The sequence below is a fragment of the Phalacrocorax aristotelis genome, chromosome 11, assembly GCF_949628215.1.
Source record: "Phalacrocorax aristotelis chromosome 11, bGulAri2.1, whole genome shotgun sequence".
Lineage (NCBI taxonomy): Eukaryota > Metazoa > Chordata > Aves > Suliformes > Phalacrocoracidae > Phalacrocorax > Phalacrocorax aristotelis.
The window spans coordinates 10,813,253-10,832,826 of NC_134286.1; the positions used below are offsets into that span (position 1 = coordinate 10,813,253).

General features: G+C 41.4%; 1 protein-coding gene across 2 annotated transcripts in view; it reads left to right on the forward strand.

Moving 5' to 3' along the window:
• The first annotated feature begins 1,638 nt into the window (after window positions 1-1,638).
• The window catches only part of LRCH2 (leucine rich repeats and calponin homology domain containing 2), a 47,495-nt gene continuing 29,559 nt past the window's right edge, over window positions 1,639-19,574 (forward strand). For both annotated transcript variants that reach the window (XM_075106920.1, XM_075106921.1), the window contains exon 1: window positions 1,639-2,033. In XM_075106920.1, coding sequence (XP_074963021.1) covers window positions 1,772-2,033 — 262 coding nt within the window. In that variant the 5' untranslated portion in view covers window positions 1,639-1,771. The remainder of the gene's footprint in view (window positions 2,034-19,574) is intronic.

Consider the following 19,574-nt stretch of genomic DNA (forward strand, 5'->3'; position numbering starts at 1 on the left):
GCTTTTCCAGAGCAAAAGCACAGGTTCTGGCCCAGGCAGACTGATCGATAGATATTCATCTGTAAGCTTGAATCCCATGGCCCACAAAAGTATCCACAGCTAAGATTAAATGAAGCGGACAGCCACAATATTTGCAGGTGAGAATGAGAGCCCTTCCCCCACCACACATAGGCCTCTTTTGCTGGAAAGCCAATGTACTTGCAATGACACAGTGATCCCGAAGTCCATGCAACACTGCACCAAAGGATTACACCCTTTGCTCTTCAGTACCATCTTACTGATCCTGGCTAATTTGGTTCTATTGAATTTCAGCCAGCTATCACCCACAGAATATTACAGGGCTGTTCCTCTTTTGACTAATAATGGCTCAGCTGTCTCTCACTGACATATTGCTGACTGAAGGCTAGTCTCTTCCATAATGCTTGTAGATGGAATTTCCCTTAGATCCCCAAATTAGTCATGATACATGCCTGCAAAAAAAAAATCCATTTAAGGACCTTCAGGAGGATCAAAGCATAAAAGCAGATTCTGCTTATCAAACCCACAGCTATTGCATTAATATGTGGGTCTATGAGCCTTTCTTTAGCATTTTTTAATTATGGCTCCAGAGTAATTTTTGACAGATAAATATGCAGCACCTAACAAGTACAGATTACATAGTAATGGAGATAATTATTCATCCATACAGTATTCCAGCAATTGTATATCATTTTGCTAATATAACAGGGCCCTGGACATTGCAACCAGCTTCTGATTTATGTTTCACTACTCCCCTTTCACATTCTGGTTCAAGAGCATTAGCATCTTTGAGGCTTTTGTGAATGTTTCATAACCCATTTTAGGGTGACAACCTTACCCCTGGCCCCTTTGTTCTGCCATGGGAGATTCCTCACTGATTTTTTTTTTTTTTAATGCCACTAACAAGGATCTGCATTTATCGACAGGCGCTACCCGTTATTAGCTTTCAACACAGAGATGCTCTGATGCATCTGGCTTAGGTGACTTTTTAACCTGGGGAGCAATCGATAATCTCCGTTGCCATAGATACGAAAGCCAACGCTTACGAAACCCGAACGCTGCCAAACGGCTCACTGGAGTGAAAATTGCCGATCTGCCACGCCGCCGACCAGCGAGGCTGCTCCACCACCGGTGAGGGATGCCGTTCCACCGGCGCTGTGCTTGCTGAGCAGTTGTTTGCCGTGTCACATAAACGTCACTTCTGTTTTGCGGGGCGGCCCCTGCCCCGAACCCCCACCCTCCCCCCCAAGCTGCGGCCACCCGCTCCCGGAAGCACCCAGGCTCCCCGCCTGGCCCCGCTCGCCACGCCGGCGGGACGCCCCGGGGCTGCTCCCGCCCCGCGCCCGCCCGGTCCCGCCGCAGCCCTGCGCCCGCCTGAGCCCCGCAGCGCCCGTGCCCGGCCCCGCGCGCGGCCCGCGTGCCACGGACCGCCCCGCCCCCGCGGCGCGCACGCGGCTCCTCATTGGCGAGCACCGCCTCTGGGAAGCACACCCCGTTACCCCCGCCGCCGCGGATTGGTGGGGAAGGCGGAGAGGGAGCGGCGGGGCCACGCCCCTTGGCTCCACGCCGCCGCGGATTGGTGAGAGAGGCCTAGGGGCGCTCAGGAGCCACGCCCCCTCCGAGAGCGTCCCCTCCGTCTCACTCCCGCGGCCCCCCCGCCCCCTGCGGGCCCCGTGGCGCCTGCGCAGTGGCGGCGGGGCGGCGGAGCGGCCCTGGCTGTTGTTATTGTGGGGCTGGTCTGCGCCGCGCGAACATGGCGGCTGGGCAGGGGGGCGGCGGCGGCGGTAACGGCAACGGCAACGGAGCGGGGGGGCTGGGGATCCCCGCTCACCTCACTCTTTCCTTCTCGGCTGGGCCGCACTGGGGCGCGGCGACTCTGCCGCAGCCGCACACGGTGCGCAGCCTTGACCGGGCCCTGGAGGAGGCGGGCAGCTCGGGCATCCTCTGCCTCAGCGGGAGGAAGCTGCGCGACTTCCCCGGCAGCGGCTACGACCTCAGCGACACCACGCAAGCAGGTGGGGAACTCCGGCTGTGAGGAGTGGTGGGGCCTGCGGCCCAGGGGCCCCGCTGCGGGGGTGATGCGGGGCGGGGGGCCCGGCTGCGGGGGGGGGGGGCGCGTCCCCGCTGTAGTGGCAGTTGGGGGCGAGCCGTGGGAAGGGGAGCCCTGGGATGGCAATGCGGGGTGCCGGGGCCCCACTGCGGTGGCCGCGGAGGGGAGGCAGCGGAGGGGTCTCCTGTAGTGGCAGAGGAGGGCTGTGGGGGGTGGGGCTGTGGAGGCAGTTAGGAGGGGGGCGGCACGGGAGCGGCCTGCTCTGGAGGCTTTGGGGGGCCTGGGGGTGCTCGGGGGGGCCATGGAGAGGATGCAGCGGGGGGACCCGCTGCGATGGCATTTGGGGGGAGCAGCAGGGGGTGCATGCTGTGGTGGCAATCGGGAAGATGTAATGGGGGGCTGGTGTGGTGGCAGCGGGGAGAATCGCTAAGGAGTCCCCGCTGGGGTGGCAGTGGGGGTCTTGGAGCGCCTGTGGGGCTCCTGTGGTGGGGAGGGCTCCCGCTGTGAGGGCAGTGGGGAATAGTGGAGAGGATCCACGTTTGGGGTGGGCGCGGGACAATGAGGGGGCTCCCCTGCATGCAGTGGGACGGGGGGGGCTGGAGGATCTGGGGTGTGCAGTGGTGGGGGGCTCCCCCTCTGCGTGCACTGGGGGTTGCTTCTGCTGCTTGCGCTTACGGGGCGGGCGTTCCGGCTCTGGGGGGCGTGCGGTGGCGGGCTGTGCACCGGGGGGACCGTGTCTTTACTGCGTGCGTGCAGAGGCTGGGGTGTCCCTGCGGTGTGCCCGAGGAGGGGGGTGCAAGGGGCGAGGGTACCCCAGCAGCACGCGCCTGCGCGGAGTGCGGCCGCTGTGTGCGTGCAAAGCTGCTCTGCGGGGAGAGGGGCTCCCGCTAAACCCCTCCGTGCGTGCGCCCGGCGGGGTGTTGTGCCGAGTGCGTGTGTGCGGTGGTAGGGTTATTGTGCTCCCTGTGTGTGTGTCTGCGGTGGGGAGGGGCGCTGGGCTCGCTGTGTGCCTGTGCTGCGGGGGGGAGAGGGGCTGGCTGCCTGCAGGCAGCGAGGAGAGAGGTTCCCCTCGGTGTGTGCTTGTGCAGGGAAAGGTTGTGCTTTCTGTGGTCGTGCAAGGGCGGGGGAGCGTGCACAGGGAATTAGGCGTTGCATTCTGTGTGTCTGTCTGTAAGTGCCATAAGGACGCATGCACACGGTGTCTGGAAGAGGGTGTGCAAGATGAGGGGAGCTATTTAGTTCGCGCCCTGGGGAATAAGAGCTCTATGCTGTGGTTGGTTTGTACCTTCAAGGGTGTCAAATCCCTTGCAGTGAAGCTTTATTACCTGGGGTATTTGAGTAGGTCCTTTTTCCCAGCTCAGCAGGAAGATGGTTACAAGTGCGGCTGAGATGGATGTGTGTGCACCTAGCAGAGAGCATGTCAGAGCTTAATGTATTCACCGTGTTGACAAATGCTTAGATATCATGTGTGTGAGCCTGGATTTACCCAGGCTTTTAGGCGAAGTAAACTTGGGAGACATTTTTCTATGCAGTTCCTAGAAAACAAAACTACATTTTTCAACAGGGATTCTGATATGTTTTTGCTCATCTCTGATGTAGTTCTGGGTTATTTGCTGCTGGAGTAGCTGCTGAAAATGGATCATTTTGAGTAATGGGTTAGAACAAAATACTGATGAGAGGTCTAGCATCTTTTGTTCACAAGTGTTACTGGCTTTCCACAATGTTGTTTGGGTGAATTAATTCCATGGGGTTTTTTCTTATTTGGTTTTGGGGCTTTTCTTGCCCCATGGGTTATGAATAGCTGGCTTATTGTTTTGAATATGAGACTGTCCATTGTGGTACCTTATCCATCTCTGACAATCCTGTACTCCTGGTCTATCAAATACTCATTCTGTTGCTCTTTGTTGTGGGCTGCATTTGTGCAGCGGGTTAAATAATGATGTACTCATTCTTCTGTGATATATTAGGTTGTGTAGGGCACAGAATTTGTGAAGGACTGATTTTGAAATCCAATTTCTGTATCCAGTACCAAGTCTGATAACAATTTGTGCGTTATTAGCTTTTTTCCTGACACATCCCTATGTGCCATGCAGAATAGGGGTAGGTAAAAGTGTGTTAGTTATTTCATAGTGGAAGCACAAGACTAAAATAAAAACAGGTTCCATGAAATAATAGCTCTTTTTCTTTGTAGTAGCATGAAACTCTATTCAGCAACATAGTAGGTCGCTTCTGTGTATAAATATTCAATAGCTAAAGCATTAAAAATGAAGCATTATATATAGGTAATATATTATTAAAAAGACATTTTCTGTATCCTGAAACAGGTGTATAAAGGATCCATATTTTTTGTTTGCTTCTAATTATTGCTAATTGCATTTTGGGTTTAAGTTTTTTGTTGTTTTGAGTCTCAAAATATTTGAGTAAAAGCTGTCTGCAGTGATCTTGTCTTTATCTCTTAGGATGTAGTAGAGCCCTATCACTACCATCAGGACTGAATTTTCATCATGAAGGATTGTGTGAAAATGTTTAAGGGCAGTCTCTGACAAAACCAGCCGTGTTGCTTGCTGCTCTGAAAAAACTTGTTTAAATAGTTGATGTGGGTCTGTGCAAGTACCGTCTCGTAATAATCCTGATTTAATGTAGCACTAATTTACAAACTAATCCTGTGAAATACAAATTTTAGATGTCTTTCAGAATATGCTTGTAAGCAAAAGATTTGTAGTCCTTATTCTGACTTAATCTGTATAATTTTTTTGGTAAGTGGTATTCTGCTGGTGTGTCACAACTACCCTTTACGGAGTATCAGTATGGCACAGAGCTTCATGGAGGATAAGCAACTGCCTTCAGAGGCTGTGGTCATTCACTTATTGTCATTTTTGTAGCAGTTATTGCTATTGCACATTACACTACATGAATAAGGTTATAGATTTAGGCTCAGCATGGGAGATGAGGGTTGAGTCAAAAATCTTCACTGTGTTTCACTTTCTGTTCTAAGTCAGTGACTCTGAAATTCAGTTCTGTGGTACTTGAAACAAACATTTAAAAAAACAACCTCTAACAAATCTGGATGTAAACGATTTCCATATTAGAAACCTTTCTGCAGTAGGATCAACAGTGTCATTGTAAATCCAGAATATTCTGCCTTAATGTCAATAAAACCAGCAATAGAAAGTTATTTCTATGACTGGAGTAAAACACTACAGTTCTCAGTAAGTTCTTAGTAAGGTACGCATATATATATAGATTAAAGAACAATTGCTGTTGATTTATCAAAAATACCCTGGGATTTTTTGTTTAAGGTCCGACCATATTTTACATCTAACTTATGTAATGGCTTCCCATTTTGCCATATACAAACATAATTTGCAAATACTGTAGCACGTTTTGGGCATCTTAAATTATATGACAAAAATTACTGCTGAGCTAGAAGCATAATGGTGATATCCAGCTGTTTACCTCAGACCTTATAATTTCCATATCTTTTTTCAACTGTGAATTGTCACTGTAGCTCTTTGGCCAGAAAAAAACTGATTTTATTACTTCCCTGAATTTGTTTTCTGGCTGTTCAACCGGATCTTGTGCTACTGTTAAATGGACTTCTGGAAGAAAGAAATTGTAGGTCATGAGCAATCAAGAAGTATATTGAATATTCCAATAATTTTATTAATGTGTGTAATTTTGCTTCTCACTGCATAAGCAACGTTAGGCCCCCTGGCAGTTAAGTAATTGAGTATATCACATCAATGTAATTGCTGTCTGCTTAGCCGAAGAGTTGTGGGTTGTCTGTTTTCTTTTTTTAAAGATAGGTTCCTGTGCTATATTGCCATGCTGAACTAAGTCAGTGTATGCCTTTAGGAATTTTCCCACTTTTTTGTGAGCATTTCTTAAAACATGAATTTAATAAATATGAAGGGTACGAGACTGACAGCTCAATAAACAATTTATTTGCTCTGGATGAATATAGTGTTGCCATCAGGTTTACTTGTTTATGACTTCATCACAACAAGCTTGATTCTCAATTTTTAATTCTGAGGGAACCTCCAGGCAATTACAAGTAGGTGAATGATTGCCTGTAAATATATTAACTTAGAAGTTTCTCCTTTCTCACCACCTGCTACCTCCTTCTATAGCTGAGAAGCAACACCAGTGTATTCCCAATATGGCTTCAGGATGAGCCCTCCTGTCATGGCCAATAACAATCTCGGCACCACAGGCAGAGTTCCCACGTGGTGGTTCCTGCGTGTGCCTGCTAAGGGGATGGGATGGGAGAAGCCACACTTGCCATTCGAGATATCATGCATTACTTGCATGACTCTGATTATTTTTTTTTTTACATAATATTTCTGGTCCTTCTAAGGTATTTAGTAATTCAGGTGATTATGGATTAAAGCTGACAAAACAGCTTAATATTGAGTGTGAATTGCATGAGAATGTTAATTTATAATACTCTTCTTCTGCCTTTATAATATACACTAAACCAATTATATTTTCCTGTCTGGATAAAGTTATTTTTGGTGGTTGTACCGATGTAGATTAAAGTGATGGCAGGTAACTGAATAGCAACACCAAATCCAATTTTCAGCTTAAGAAAATAATGATATATGATGTATATCCTAAATCTAGATTACATTCTAAAAATGAAACGTTGAAAAACATGTGGTTATTCAGTAATGACTCTTCAGATTTGAACGAAAAGAGAAATTTAGATTATATATTTTAGGGGGGGAGGTAGTGTTTATGCTCAGAAGTGCATCAGATCCAAAATCTGGAAGTGACACAGTTTATAAGCAAGTAATTGTGGAAATTCCCCACAATGGTTTTCTAGCCTATCCAGGGATTGGGCTAAAGGAAATAGGTTGTATATGTTGTCTGAGGCCTTCTTGCTACAGGCCAGTAATAAGGATAGTTGTTAAGGATACATGGTATTACAGAAAACTTAGAAGTCTCAGTTCAGTGAGCTGAAGGTAAAACAACTGATTAGCCTGCATAAAAGGAATGCATTATGAAGACTACCACTAATATCTCGATCTAATCTTAACTAAAAAAAATCCATGTTAGAGTCGTATCTGAAATACGGACCTATAAGAAATGTGCAATGTGTGATTTTTTTTTTTTTTTACTTTTTATATTCTCCTATCCATCAAAACGAAATTTGCCATCACATTGGCTATTTTTGTGCCTTGGAATAGCAAAAAGATTTAACCTCTGAGATACTTGTGCTTTTGATTGATCTAAATAACTTTGTGATACATATTTCTGCTTCGTTACTTATTATTTGAGGAGGGGGCAAATGTATTTAGATTACTTGTATTGCAAAACTTTGTGCGATAAAGAAAAACAGACTAGCCTTTGCTTTTTCAATTTTTTTTTGTTTGTGAAAAGTATCTTATTTGACTTGTGAAGCTTTGTTAGAGCTGATTCAAAAGTATATATTCATTTTACTCGCAAGGCTGGCATTTAATGCTGAAACATGTCTGTAGCAAAAAGGTAACTGAAGGAGGACTGAAGGCTAGAATTCCACAGAAGATGCAAAGATACTCACTAGACCTTTCTTGTGGTAAAAGTTCTACAAGGCAGCGTGGAGAGAATTCTGAATTCTCTCCTTTCTGTGGCTGTCCAACAGTCTGATTTTTATCATTCTTCCATCCAACCTGGCATTGTTTGCAGCTTGCTAGGAGAATCTGCTATCAGGTCTGACAGGTCTAGTGAAGGTCGAGCACTTTAGGCAAGGAAAAAAAAATCATATCTTCTGTTACAGAGCTAAAATATTTCTTGCTTGGCAGACATGATTATCACTAATGTGTTCCCAAGTGTCCAATGCATGATTTCTCAAAAGAGGTTTTTGTAGTTAAAAGGCTTGAAGGAACCCTGCGTGTCAGGCCTGTTCATAGGCTGCTGACCAGCAGATGTAACTGCACAGTGAGCAAATCCCTGACCATCTGGGTCTTAAAACAAACATCTACTTCCATTTGTCACTTTACCACTGTTTTAATAGGTGCAACCAGTGTGGAGTAGACAAGAACTTGATATATCAAAGACGGACCTAGAACTAAAAGGTTTATGGAAGTGTTCACTTCAAATCATTACATGTGGTAATCAGTGATACTGCATCCGTATTTTTAAGCTAATAGAGTGGCTACAGCCATTCTTACATGCTGCCATGGGGTCTGGCATGAGTAGGACAGAGTCAGCGGGGGGCACCAGCAAATAAGAACAGATGCTGAAGCTGCTACAGCAGTGGCCTTGGTGTCTCAAGAGAATATGCTGTAGTTGTTGCTAGACCCCATTCACTCTGTGCTCATGGACTGTTAGCTTACTCATTTTCTTCAGCGTTTTTTTCTGCTTCAGTCTTACTTCACTCGTCATGTTTTCTGGTGCTCTTTGTCTTCTAGCAGTATAGCTTGCTTTGAAACTGTTTACGGTTAGTTTATCCAGTGTCAAGCAATTTTACCCCCACAAAATATAAGTCTCATAAAGACTGGCTACAGTTGATTGGTTGTAGCCTTTTGTCTCTGCCTCAAATCTATTTAGACTCTAGTAAGCTCTTCGTGTTAGAGCCCTTGGATGTATGTAAGTGAGCATACAGAGCCTAGCATAAGAAGCTTTACTTGGGAGTTTTGTATGCATTTTAGTTAATCCTTAACAAACCCAGGCTTTGCTTCGTTTACAAATGATGATTAGTTTCCCTTATATTACTTCTCTATGAAAGAGTTAAAATAATTTGAATCTGAAACTTGGAATTTAAAAATAATAAAAAAAATTTGACAGAATTAACCCAATAACTAATGGCCAATTTAAGTGGGGAGAAGATGCCCTGTGCTATAATACTTAAGCTTAGCAAGTCTTGCTGACTTGTCAGGAAAACGCATTTCACTCTTTCTTGTAGTAAGCTGTTTTAAGAATTAGCGTAGACTAAATACTCAAGTGCTGTGTTGTTTAGAGCGAAAAATAAGCTTCCTGTGGTGTTTGCTGCTTACCATCTCAAGCTACAAAAGACTTGTGGTGACAAGACACCTTCAGAAGTGAAGAAGATAATCCTTCACATGTAGTAATGTCCTTTTGACTACACAGCTAACTGGTGTGCCAATTTACCCCTCCATATGCCAGTTTGAGGAGTAAATGATTCCCTCCTCTTGGTGATGTGTTCTTTAGTTTTTTTTTGTTTTAATCGTGCCATGCTAAAATAACTGAACACATATATTGAAGAGTTCGAGCAGTGTGCTGTCTTGTCTTGGAAATGCCTGGATCCTTCTCATGTGGTAACATGGGGAGGAATTTCCTGAATTCATCTGTTGGTTTCATCCCTGCATTGATGTGCAGCAGGTCAGCACCGGCATGCTTCCCAATTGTCCCAACCTTTAGATCAGAGCTGCTGGTTTAGTTTTTGATGAATGTAAATTTCAGGAAAAACCTCATGTACCTGAACCAACATGTGGAGAGTGGAGACAACTTAAATTAAAAACAAGAATTGCTTGAACCGAACTGCCAATTTAGACATGTTCAATGTAGATGAGTTCAGTGTAGACTAGGAGTATAGGTTCCATGAGGACAGGCTGGAATAGTGGGTTCCTCAAGAATACTTTGATTTCAAAGCTAGTGTGCTGGATCTCAATCCTTCCTTTCTGGTAGTAGAAGGCTGTGGGAGACAACTGTTGATCTGTTCCAGCTATAGAAACATCTATTTCGCATGGAAGAGCTGCATTTTGATCTGATGGGATGCTTTTTTCTTTAAATCCCTAAAGTACTTTTTTTTTTTTTTAAAAAAAGGATTTTTTTCTTTGGTAGTGCTGTTTAGTTTGAAGAGCCAAGAGCTCAGAATCTGTAAAATACAGTTTGTGGTTCCCTGTACAACTTTCCCTCTGTGCTTGATGAGAAACTTTAATTACGTGGTTGTATACAGTTTCTTTGTTTGTCACTTTAACTGCACAGATGAGTGTGTAACTGGAGTTAGTGACACGGACAACAATAAAGCAGGTATTTCCTAGTTCTTCAGTTACTGGATTTAGAATCCCAATACCGCTTTGTAATCTCTTTCTGTAATATCTCTTTCAAAGAAGTAGAAGCTATTCTGTCCTCTGTCAAACACCCAGTTAAAAAAAGAAGTAAAAGCTGCTTGTAGCCACCTACAGTCTTGGGAGTGTTTTGAACAGTTTTGAACAGCTCAGAGAAGAAACACAAGCAGAGGAATATGGAACTCAGAAGCAAAATAAAAAGCTTCTCTCTAATATGGAGCAGCCCTATGCTAAAAGATTTTGTGGTGTAATGCTATGAGGAAAATGGTCATTCACATTAGCACAGTGCAGTACCCTGTGCTTCACTTTAGTAGTGTATAAGGAGACATTCAATGTTAGAAGACTGAATAAGTAACTGAACAGGCACTGGAAGCTGTGTTAAGCTGGCTAAAATAATTCATTTTCCTGGAAGGGTTTTTAATCTCTCTAGCTATTAAACAGAGGTGGCACTGGTAGTAAGGAAACACCTCCTTTATACCTTTTCTGAACTTGGTCAGAAGTCCCGGGTTTCTCATCCATGCATGTTGGAATTTTCTGACTGCATAAAAGCTGCAATTCTGTATCAGTGCTCTTTCTCCTTTCAGAAACTTCTCACTATTATTTCCCTTACTGTCAAATTACTGTCGTATCACTTGCAAAGGGTTCTTTTTATCTTTGCTGCTGTATCCCACTGATTAATCAGCATAGTAGGTACTTGGAAGGGGTGCTGGTCCTTATTTATGTGCAGTCTCTCTGATCATGGTTAGATGTAGGATTATACACTATATAATTAGAAAAAATGTAGAAAATTCTATACACACTATATATTAGAAATTTTTTTCTAAGATATGAATTGTATATATAATATATGTATATAATTGACATAACTGTATTGATAAAAAGAGGTGTATCTAGCTCAGGATTCTCTATTAAAAGCTTATAATAATAATCTTTAAAACCTGTTACATAACTCCCTTTGCAGCCTCATATTTTTACTGAAAATAATGAAAATAGATTGTGTCCTCAGTTGTCTATTCCAGGCTGATGAAACCTACTCTGTATAGTCTCTTCTTATACCAAAAAATTCTCATGTGTGTGCATATACTTTTCATATATGTTGTACTGTACTTTTTTTGAGATAAGCCAGAAACTGCATGCAGTATCAAGATACGGGTATGCAATGAAATAACTTTCTGTTCTCTGTTCTTAGCACTGTTTTGCACCTTTGCTTTATGTGGCTATTTTCAAAAAAAACAAGAATTGAGTAATATAGCCGGATGAATCTGTTCGGAAATGTCAGAGTATTCCCTTATGAGTTACTAATTAAATACAATACATCAAAGCTAGAGAAGTATGTGAAAGTGAAATCCTCACTAACTTGTCTCTAAGATAAATAGGAAGCAGCACTGGAAACACAGAAGCAGAACTATCTGCGCATGTAATGTTGCTGAAAATGCAAAGTGCATGTAAGACTTTTCCTTCATTTTTTTTTTTAATCATAAGCTACTGCAATATTAATCGCGAAGTTTTGGTAACATTTAAGTTTGTTTAAATATGAAAATTCTAACCATACAGTTTTTAAAGCCCTTTTGAGCAGGGACACCAGAAAGCTTATTTCTTAAAATGGTCTTTTGCTTCTGTAGAAACTACAAGTGATCTGCTCTTTCTGCACATAGACTTTATGCTAAGGTTAAAAAGGCTTATGGTCTTCTAAAAGTTTCACTGGTTTGAGGGAGCTTTTCTAGATGCAGGTTTTACAGTTAATATTCCAGGTGATTTGGAATTAAATTTTAACCATGACAATGTTGTATTAAAAAAATTCAGAGCATGATCTTTTACATGGCACTAAATACTTCCATATGAAATCTTATCTTCTACAAGTGCCTAATATTTTTTGAAAGTATAACATCAGTGTTAAATGCTCAGGCGTTACTTCATAACAAGTTGTGTCTGTGTCTTCTGTTAAAAAAAGTTGCTTCCCATTTGCAGGAAGACTGTGCTGCAGAGTGTGAATACTGCTGTTTGTGATTCCATAATAAATGCTTTTGGGGCTTATGAACCAGTTCTGAGTTTTTGTCTACTCAGTCATTTTGATATGTCAATTAAAATATATAGCAACCACAAGGATTAGATGAAGACAGACTATGCTTCTGTTTTACCTAAGAGTATTATACACAACAGATAAAAATAAATTCAAATATTACTACATAAACTTTTAACAGTAGACTTTAAATGTATTTAACTTCCCTTGTGACAAGGGAAGTACCTTGGTCAGTTTAGTTTCCTGAGAGCTATAGGTGTGTGACAGGTATATCAGAGAGAGCTTCCTTATTGCACATAAGAGCTGATGGGTGCGTGACAGGTATATCAGAGCTTCCTTATTGCACATAGAGCTGATGGGTGCTCAGTTTGTTCTGTGTAGTCATTCACCACAGCTCTTAATGTTGGAGAGCGAACATATGTTTGTATGTGAAATACATGGTTGTATGCAAAAATTACTTTTCTGTAATTCTTCAACATTCTTTGCCAGTAAACTCTAAAAATTTTGTCTGTTTTGCAGCTAAAGTGGTTGATGTTTATCAGTATGCGCAATCATTCTACATTTGGACATATTTTAATTGTTCAATGCTTAATTTTGCAACATAACTAATACCAGAATTCTTAACATTTACTTATTTAATTAACCAGGCTTTTTTCTCCTCTTTCAGAGGAAAATTGTAAAACATTTCTATGTTTAATGACACTAGTCATGCATTAAGATTTGAACTCTGAACCTGCAGGTAGGATGTGTAGAGTTTGAGCAGAACGCTAGAGGAAATTCCATTTGATATAAGCTTGGCAAGCTTAAGAGTTCCTTTCTCCTGAGGTTCCTGAAAATCAGGATGAATCAGGAGTTTTAGAAACCTGGTTCTGTTTCAGCTGTAATGGAAAGTGCTAGGTAGCTCATGCAAAGGACTTGTGATCAGAATCTACAAGAAAAAAAAATCTTGAATAGTCTCTCTTCCTCGCAACAAATCTGTCTTTCAACTTCTGGCTTAGTCTTGGGTGTGGGCTGTGTAGTGTGGACACAGGATACGCGCTGTTTTTTTTTTTTTTTTAAGGTGAATGCAGCTTGTTTTGGGGGGATATTTTTGTGGGTTTTCTGTTTGTTTTGGTGTTTTTTCCTCCCTAACTCTGTATGTGAAATGAAGATCTGTGTTTCATTACTGCTGTCATCAAAATTCATGGCTGGCGGAATTAAGACCCTTTATAGGAAGCAGATAGATATTTAGGCACACTTGGCTTCTCCGATGCATCTTTAGTTTTCCTTTTTATCATCATAAGGAACTGGTATTTGAAGTACCCAAACAGTGTTATGATGATTATACTCCTGTAATACAAACAAACTACAATTTTATATCCTGTTATTACAAAGGTTGAAAGAGATCTTTGTAGGTCATCTAGGCCAGTCGTCTGCGCAGAACAGGTCCAGTTAGAGCAAGTTACTTGGGGCCTTGTCCAGTTGAGTTTTGAGGATCTCCAATGATATTTCAGTCTGTGTAAGATGTGTCTTCTGGATTCTCTTAGAAGCCTCAGTTAATTTCATTTTTCTGACTGAAGAAAGCATTGTTATATAAACAAAATTGGTTTGTTCCTGCTAAGTGCCATTTCTGTGGTTATTCATGAAAGCCAGATCTCTCATTTCTTTTTCTTAGTTCCTCAACAAATTGGGCAGGAGGCCTCAAGCTTTAGTAGACTTTGAAACATACTGTTTTCTTAATTTATTTTCTTAATTTTTCTTTTTTTTTACATGCATTCTTTGTCACTTAATGTTGGGCTTATAGACTTCAGCTTAAGCTCAGTAAATTCAAATAGTACCTTTGAATATCTGCTGACTCATGAATACATGTTACCCAGTCTTAGAATGATCATGTCATTTATATAGTACTTAGTGACTCTTTTGAAGGTTAAAGCAAGGTAGAAAACAAGGATATTCTTAGTGATTACAATAACAACTACTATATACTATTTCCATGGTTTTTGTTACCTTTTTACTTCTCCAAGCAGGATTGCTAAAACAAGGAAGGAGGAAAATGTAATGCAAGTGGGTTTATTTTCTAAACTGTTTTGTTCAAACACTTTTAAGTTGCTAGCAGCTCTTCAAGGTCTTTGGAAGCTTGATACTGGCAGTAGTAAAATGAAGGATGATGTTTTCAGGTGCAGAAAATTGATGTTTACTGTTAGGTCATCAATGTTTCTTTTTAGTAAAATTTCTGAGTGTTTCCATTTAATTATTCCCAGTAAAGAAAATGGCAAGACTAGTGATAATGCAAAAATACGGTTTTTGTAGCATTACAGACATACCTGAATGGGAGATGTACAGGCTTGGAATAGTCTCCTGAGGACTAAATTAGCACTTTCATGGTTTGTCCATGCAAATTGTGCTAGCATAAAATAGAATGGGAGCTAATGAACTTATGAGACTGCTGAGGAATTACTTGTTGAGCTAGAGTCATGAGCAATAACAACACTGCAAGAGACTTGGAGGGTCTTTTTCTGCTTAGCTTTGAGTTTGTCTGACTCTAGTTGTGCAGCCTTGGTCGTTGTTCATCTGCAGTAGGTGAAAGATTCCTCCATTACATGTGTTAAAGCTATATAACAACATTGCAGGGTTCTGGAAGTTGACCCCAGCATTCCAGGAGACCATGGCAGGCATAGCGTAGGTGAAGTGTTGGATTGCTTTGGCAAGCTGACCTATTCTTAGTTTAGGATTTATACTTTTCCTTCTGTGCTCTGCTGGAATCTCCATTCCTGGTAGAAGGTGGGCAGGTCATGCTCACAGGAGCTCAAAGTATTAGACTTCTATAGTCCGACTTAGGGTTTGCTTGTTTGGGGTTGTCTGTGGTTTTTTTTTTTTTGTGTCCCCCACCCCGTCCCCATTCTGTCCTGTCCCGTTGTTCCCCCCCTTCACTATTTCACGCATGCATCTTTGCTTTATGGTTAATCTTAAATGCTTGGCAGCTTGGATTTAACTTTTATTCCCCTTCCTTAGGGAGATAGGGAAATGCATATATTTACTGGCTGATTCCTTTAAATTATTTTGATATTTCAGCATCTGGAGTATCTTTGTGGAACAGAACTTTATTTCTTAAATTTTAAATCCTGTCTCCTGTTCCTTAATGCTGTGGTACAAATAATGCCCATCATTTACCATGCTTGGTTGTGAAGTTAAAGGTGTTTGAAGTCTGATGTCCTTACTTCTGGGTGGAAGTGACACATTAGTAAAGCCTTAGACTTGTCTGTGTTGCTGATACAACTCTTGGAACTCCATCAGATAGGGTTCAAATCTGGTAATTTTCTATTTATAGGACCCTCCTCAAGGAGGGAGACTTGGCTTTCTGTTTGAGATGGGAGAAAAAGGCAGGGTATTTGCGTAACAGAAGAATAGTTGGTAGGACATGTGGTCATGAGGTGGTTTTGAAGGGTTACACTAAGAACATTTGCCTGCCTGTATTTCTTCAGTACCATTGGCCTGTCAAGTGAATTAATAATCAGTGTGACATATAATTAAACTGAGGGGTTTGTAAATGCTGTTATTGTTCAGTATAAATTTTAACCATCACAGGATTTGAATTATAAGGTGACTGAGTGTTTTGTGGACATGGAAAACTGCCTCCTGGAATCACCATGCGCAGGTGTTTCTGCAGTGTTTGAGACTTCTTTTCTTCTGCAGAATGATCTTGCATCTGACAGACTAATAAATTTTACCTGTGTTCTGTGTGTTGATCGGAGATTTGTGTTTAGATTGGCTAAAAGTGTATATTTAGGATCAGGTCTGAGCAGTTTTAATTTTATACGTTCATAGGCTTCTATAGGACTAATGTAGTTAGTGTTGGGCTTAGGTGTGTTTTGGCTTAGACTTGGCTAAAGCATTACTAGAAAAACTGTATAGGAAAACCTATTACGGGCTGGGAGAGCAGGCTGTTGTTTTGTTTTCGATCTAGTTTCTAAATAAAATTTTTGAATGCTTTGAGCAAGCAAAAACTCAACACCAATATCATGGATCAGCATATTTTTATGAAATATGTTGTAACATCAAGAAGAGGTTCAAAGGTAAACTTCCCAACTAAGCTTTGTATTTCAAATTCAACATGTAGTGCATGCAAAGCGTGAATATAAAAATGATTATACTGGATCAAAGAAAAGGCCAGTCTGTTCTATGCCTCTGATAGTAAGCGGTAATGAATGCTTAGGGAAAAGTGCAAAAACAAGGCAAACATTGACGATAATGCTATTAGACTACCTTACTGCACACTGCTGTAACCTGACAGCTTGAGCTTTTTGTTTTTCTTGATCATGGCTTAAATTTATACACAGTACCTTCTTCTAATAGCTTCCCCTCCAAACTCTGTCTGAATTCCTGAAATTCTTCCCTTGTGAACTTTCAATAGATTGTCTTTTTACTGACTGTAAGACTTAAGACTTCACTCTTTCTGTTTAAAAAGAAACTAAGCTGCAACCAACTTCTTCATATTTTTGTAGTTCCTCTTCTAAATTTAACCTTAGTAATGGTGTACTTCCCACTTTTATTGTTTCTGCAGAGGTAGTGAATTGAAAACCCCTGTGATTCATGAGCAGTCATGGATTCTGTCTTCTATTTAGTCTTCACATAACACCCCCAATTTAGAGTTTTCCAGTCTAAGCCGGTTAAGCAAAGAATTCCTATAATCTCACTTGTAGAGGAGTTTTGATTTAAAATCATCTGCGGTTGTGCATTCAGCAGCTTTCCTTGCTTCTTCAGTCTGTTAACCTTCACAAAACCATTCTCATTTTAAGTGCCAGCAGCATGCTTCCATTTTGATTGAGATGAAGTCTGTCTTGTTTATAGAGGCATACTGAGTACCAGAAGTTTCCTCATTTTTTTCTTACAATATTTTCAGTCGTACGTTGAGTTATTAGTCTTCAAAAGGTACTGAAATTGCATAAGTTTCACATCGACATTTTATTTAGCGTAGTAGATGAACTCATCCAGAAATTCTTTGTTCATTGTGAAAACATTTCTGCAGTAGAAGTTGTTTTTCACTTTAGATAAAGAATAGCATTACTTTTTTTAAGAAAGCTTGTAAGTACATTTGTTATATGAATGTTGTGGAAAACTATATACTTGAATTTTTTTCTTTAGAAAGATCTGAATCCCTGGGGCTATTCTAATACAATTTTGCAATGGATTTATGAAAAATCACTTGGAAGAGAAGTCATACTATCTCCCAGCTCTTTATTTACCTTTTTATTTCATTATTGACAGATTATGGGTATCATGTCCTATTTTAATGACTTCTGTCTTTCATAATTGAGGAGTGGACTCCCTGCCAAACAGTGTCTTAAGGCATTGTTTTCAGGGAAGTGTTTTCAACGGCAGTATAACAATTTGACAATATTTGTGTATTTTCTTCTAATGTGAAATCCTATGAGTTTTTTGTATGAGGGTACACTAAGGGACTTCAACCAGACTGTGCCAGTGTGACTCTTTTCAGGCCAGGCTAGAGACCACAGCTGGTTTTATATTGTCAGTTGAGTGCTACAGTCCTGGTCCAGTCATTGTCCAGATCAGAGAATTGGTGCACACTATAGTTGTCTGGCCCACCTCTGGGGGTTATTTCTGCAGAAGAAATGGCAAAGTTTTTTAACCTGTGTCTTTCCAAGATGTGTGGTTGGGATATGGCCGCATGCACATACAGTGTGTGTATGTTCTCATGGTACTCTTGAATCTTCCAGCTCAGATACAACCTACAGTACTGCTCTTTGGATCAGTGGCAGTAGGGTGGGATTCTGTCATTTGTATTTTGTGGACTAGATCTTTGTACTAGCCTCCAGTTACCTTTCCAGCTGCTGATAAAACAAAATCAGGAAGAGCCTTAGAGCTGATTTCTTCAGAATGGGATTGTATCAAAGACTGTCGGTTCATCATGTGGTGGAGGTTGTAGAACTGTGCTGGCAATAAAACTCTGTGCATCTTTTCTGCACACAGTTGTCCCACTCTGCTGAATATTAGAATAAAAGAGCCTTTGTTTAACCTAAAAAGGGTTTTGCAGAAAACTCTTTAATGTGAAAGCTGCCACTTTTCAATAATGTTTTGAAAACTGATGTGGTGGTAAACAGAAAACAAACCTCATTATTGTGAAAACTTTCTTGAGCTATGCTAAACTTTTATTAATAAAGCTTTTTAATTTCATTTGTGATGTTTAGTTTTAGTGAACTTTATTCCCTTTTTCATTCACTTGGTTAAGAATGCCAATCCTGCAACATTAATCTTTCTGCTTCTTGCAGCTACAGTTTGCACAATACAGCGTCAGCAGTAGATAGCCTAATGTAAAGGAAGGCATTGTGATAGTTTAGCTTGAGAATGTTTGTTAGAAATTAGGGAGTTTATTAGGAATGATGGAGTGACAGCCAGTTAGCTCACAAATTTCACATATTCTAGACTTCAGGAAGCAAAGTTGAGGCTAATTCCAAAAATAATGCCATTGGAAGGTGATGCTTCATTGTACCAGTCCATTTTGTTTGGGCACCCGCAGCACACTGTGCGGATGGCCTTCCCCACTGCTAGGCACGCTGGTGACTTTCATTCAGCCTGTTGTGTACCAGCATTGTGTGTTCTCTGCAAAGCTATCTTCTACCCATTTCTTCTCCAGCCCACACTATTGTGAGGAGTTATTCTGCCACAGGTGCAAGACTTTTCATTTGCCTTTATTAAACTGGGTGGGGTGGCTGCCAGTCAAGGTCACCCTGGCTAGCATCCCATCCCTCCAGCATGTGAGTTGCCTCTTCATTCCAGCTTGGTGTTGACTGTGTGCTCCCTGAGGGCTCGTTCTATCCTGTTCTCCTGGTTGTTGATGAAGATACTAAACGATATTGATTCCAGTGTTGGCCCCAAGCAATGCCGCTGGTTTGCCAGTTACACTTCAGGCTGTTGAGCTCTCTTCTTTACTGATGGTGACTTTGAGCCCCTTTTCCAGCCACACTCTAGTCTGTTTTTTTCAGTCTGGTGTAGAACAAACTGTTTGTTCCTGTGATAATGCGATAGGAGCTAAGCAGGAACATATTTATTTCATGCAAGTGTTAAACTGAGAACTAAAGCCTGAAATAGCAAGGGATCTGTATTGCTTCTTTGTTAAAAGAGTTTGTTCAGAGTTTTTCAGAAACTATATCCTTTTGAAATATCTTGAGTGGGAACCAGAGTTACTTTTAAAAAAGCAGGCAGTCCTTCTCAAGAAAATATCTCTTTCTTCCAAGATAGTTTCATGTACTTTCTATGACACAGGTTCGGGAGTTAACTGATAATTTCCAGGATTCTTGGGTCACACCCCACTTTAATTTTCTGGTCTTTTAAAAGATTTCATATAGTCAGAGATAGTATGCATTTTTGCAGTGCAGCGTTTTTTTGTATCTTCTGCATGCAGATTTGCATAATGCAGGCATGCCTTGTCAAAATAACTCTAGTTCAAATATTATGTTTCCATTGTCAAAGATATCTC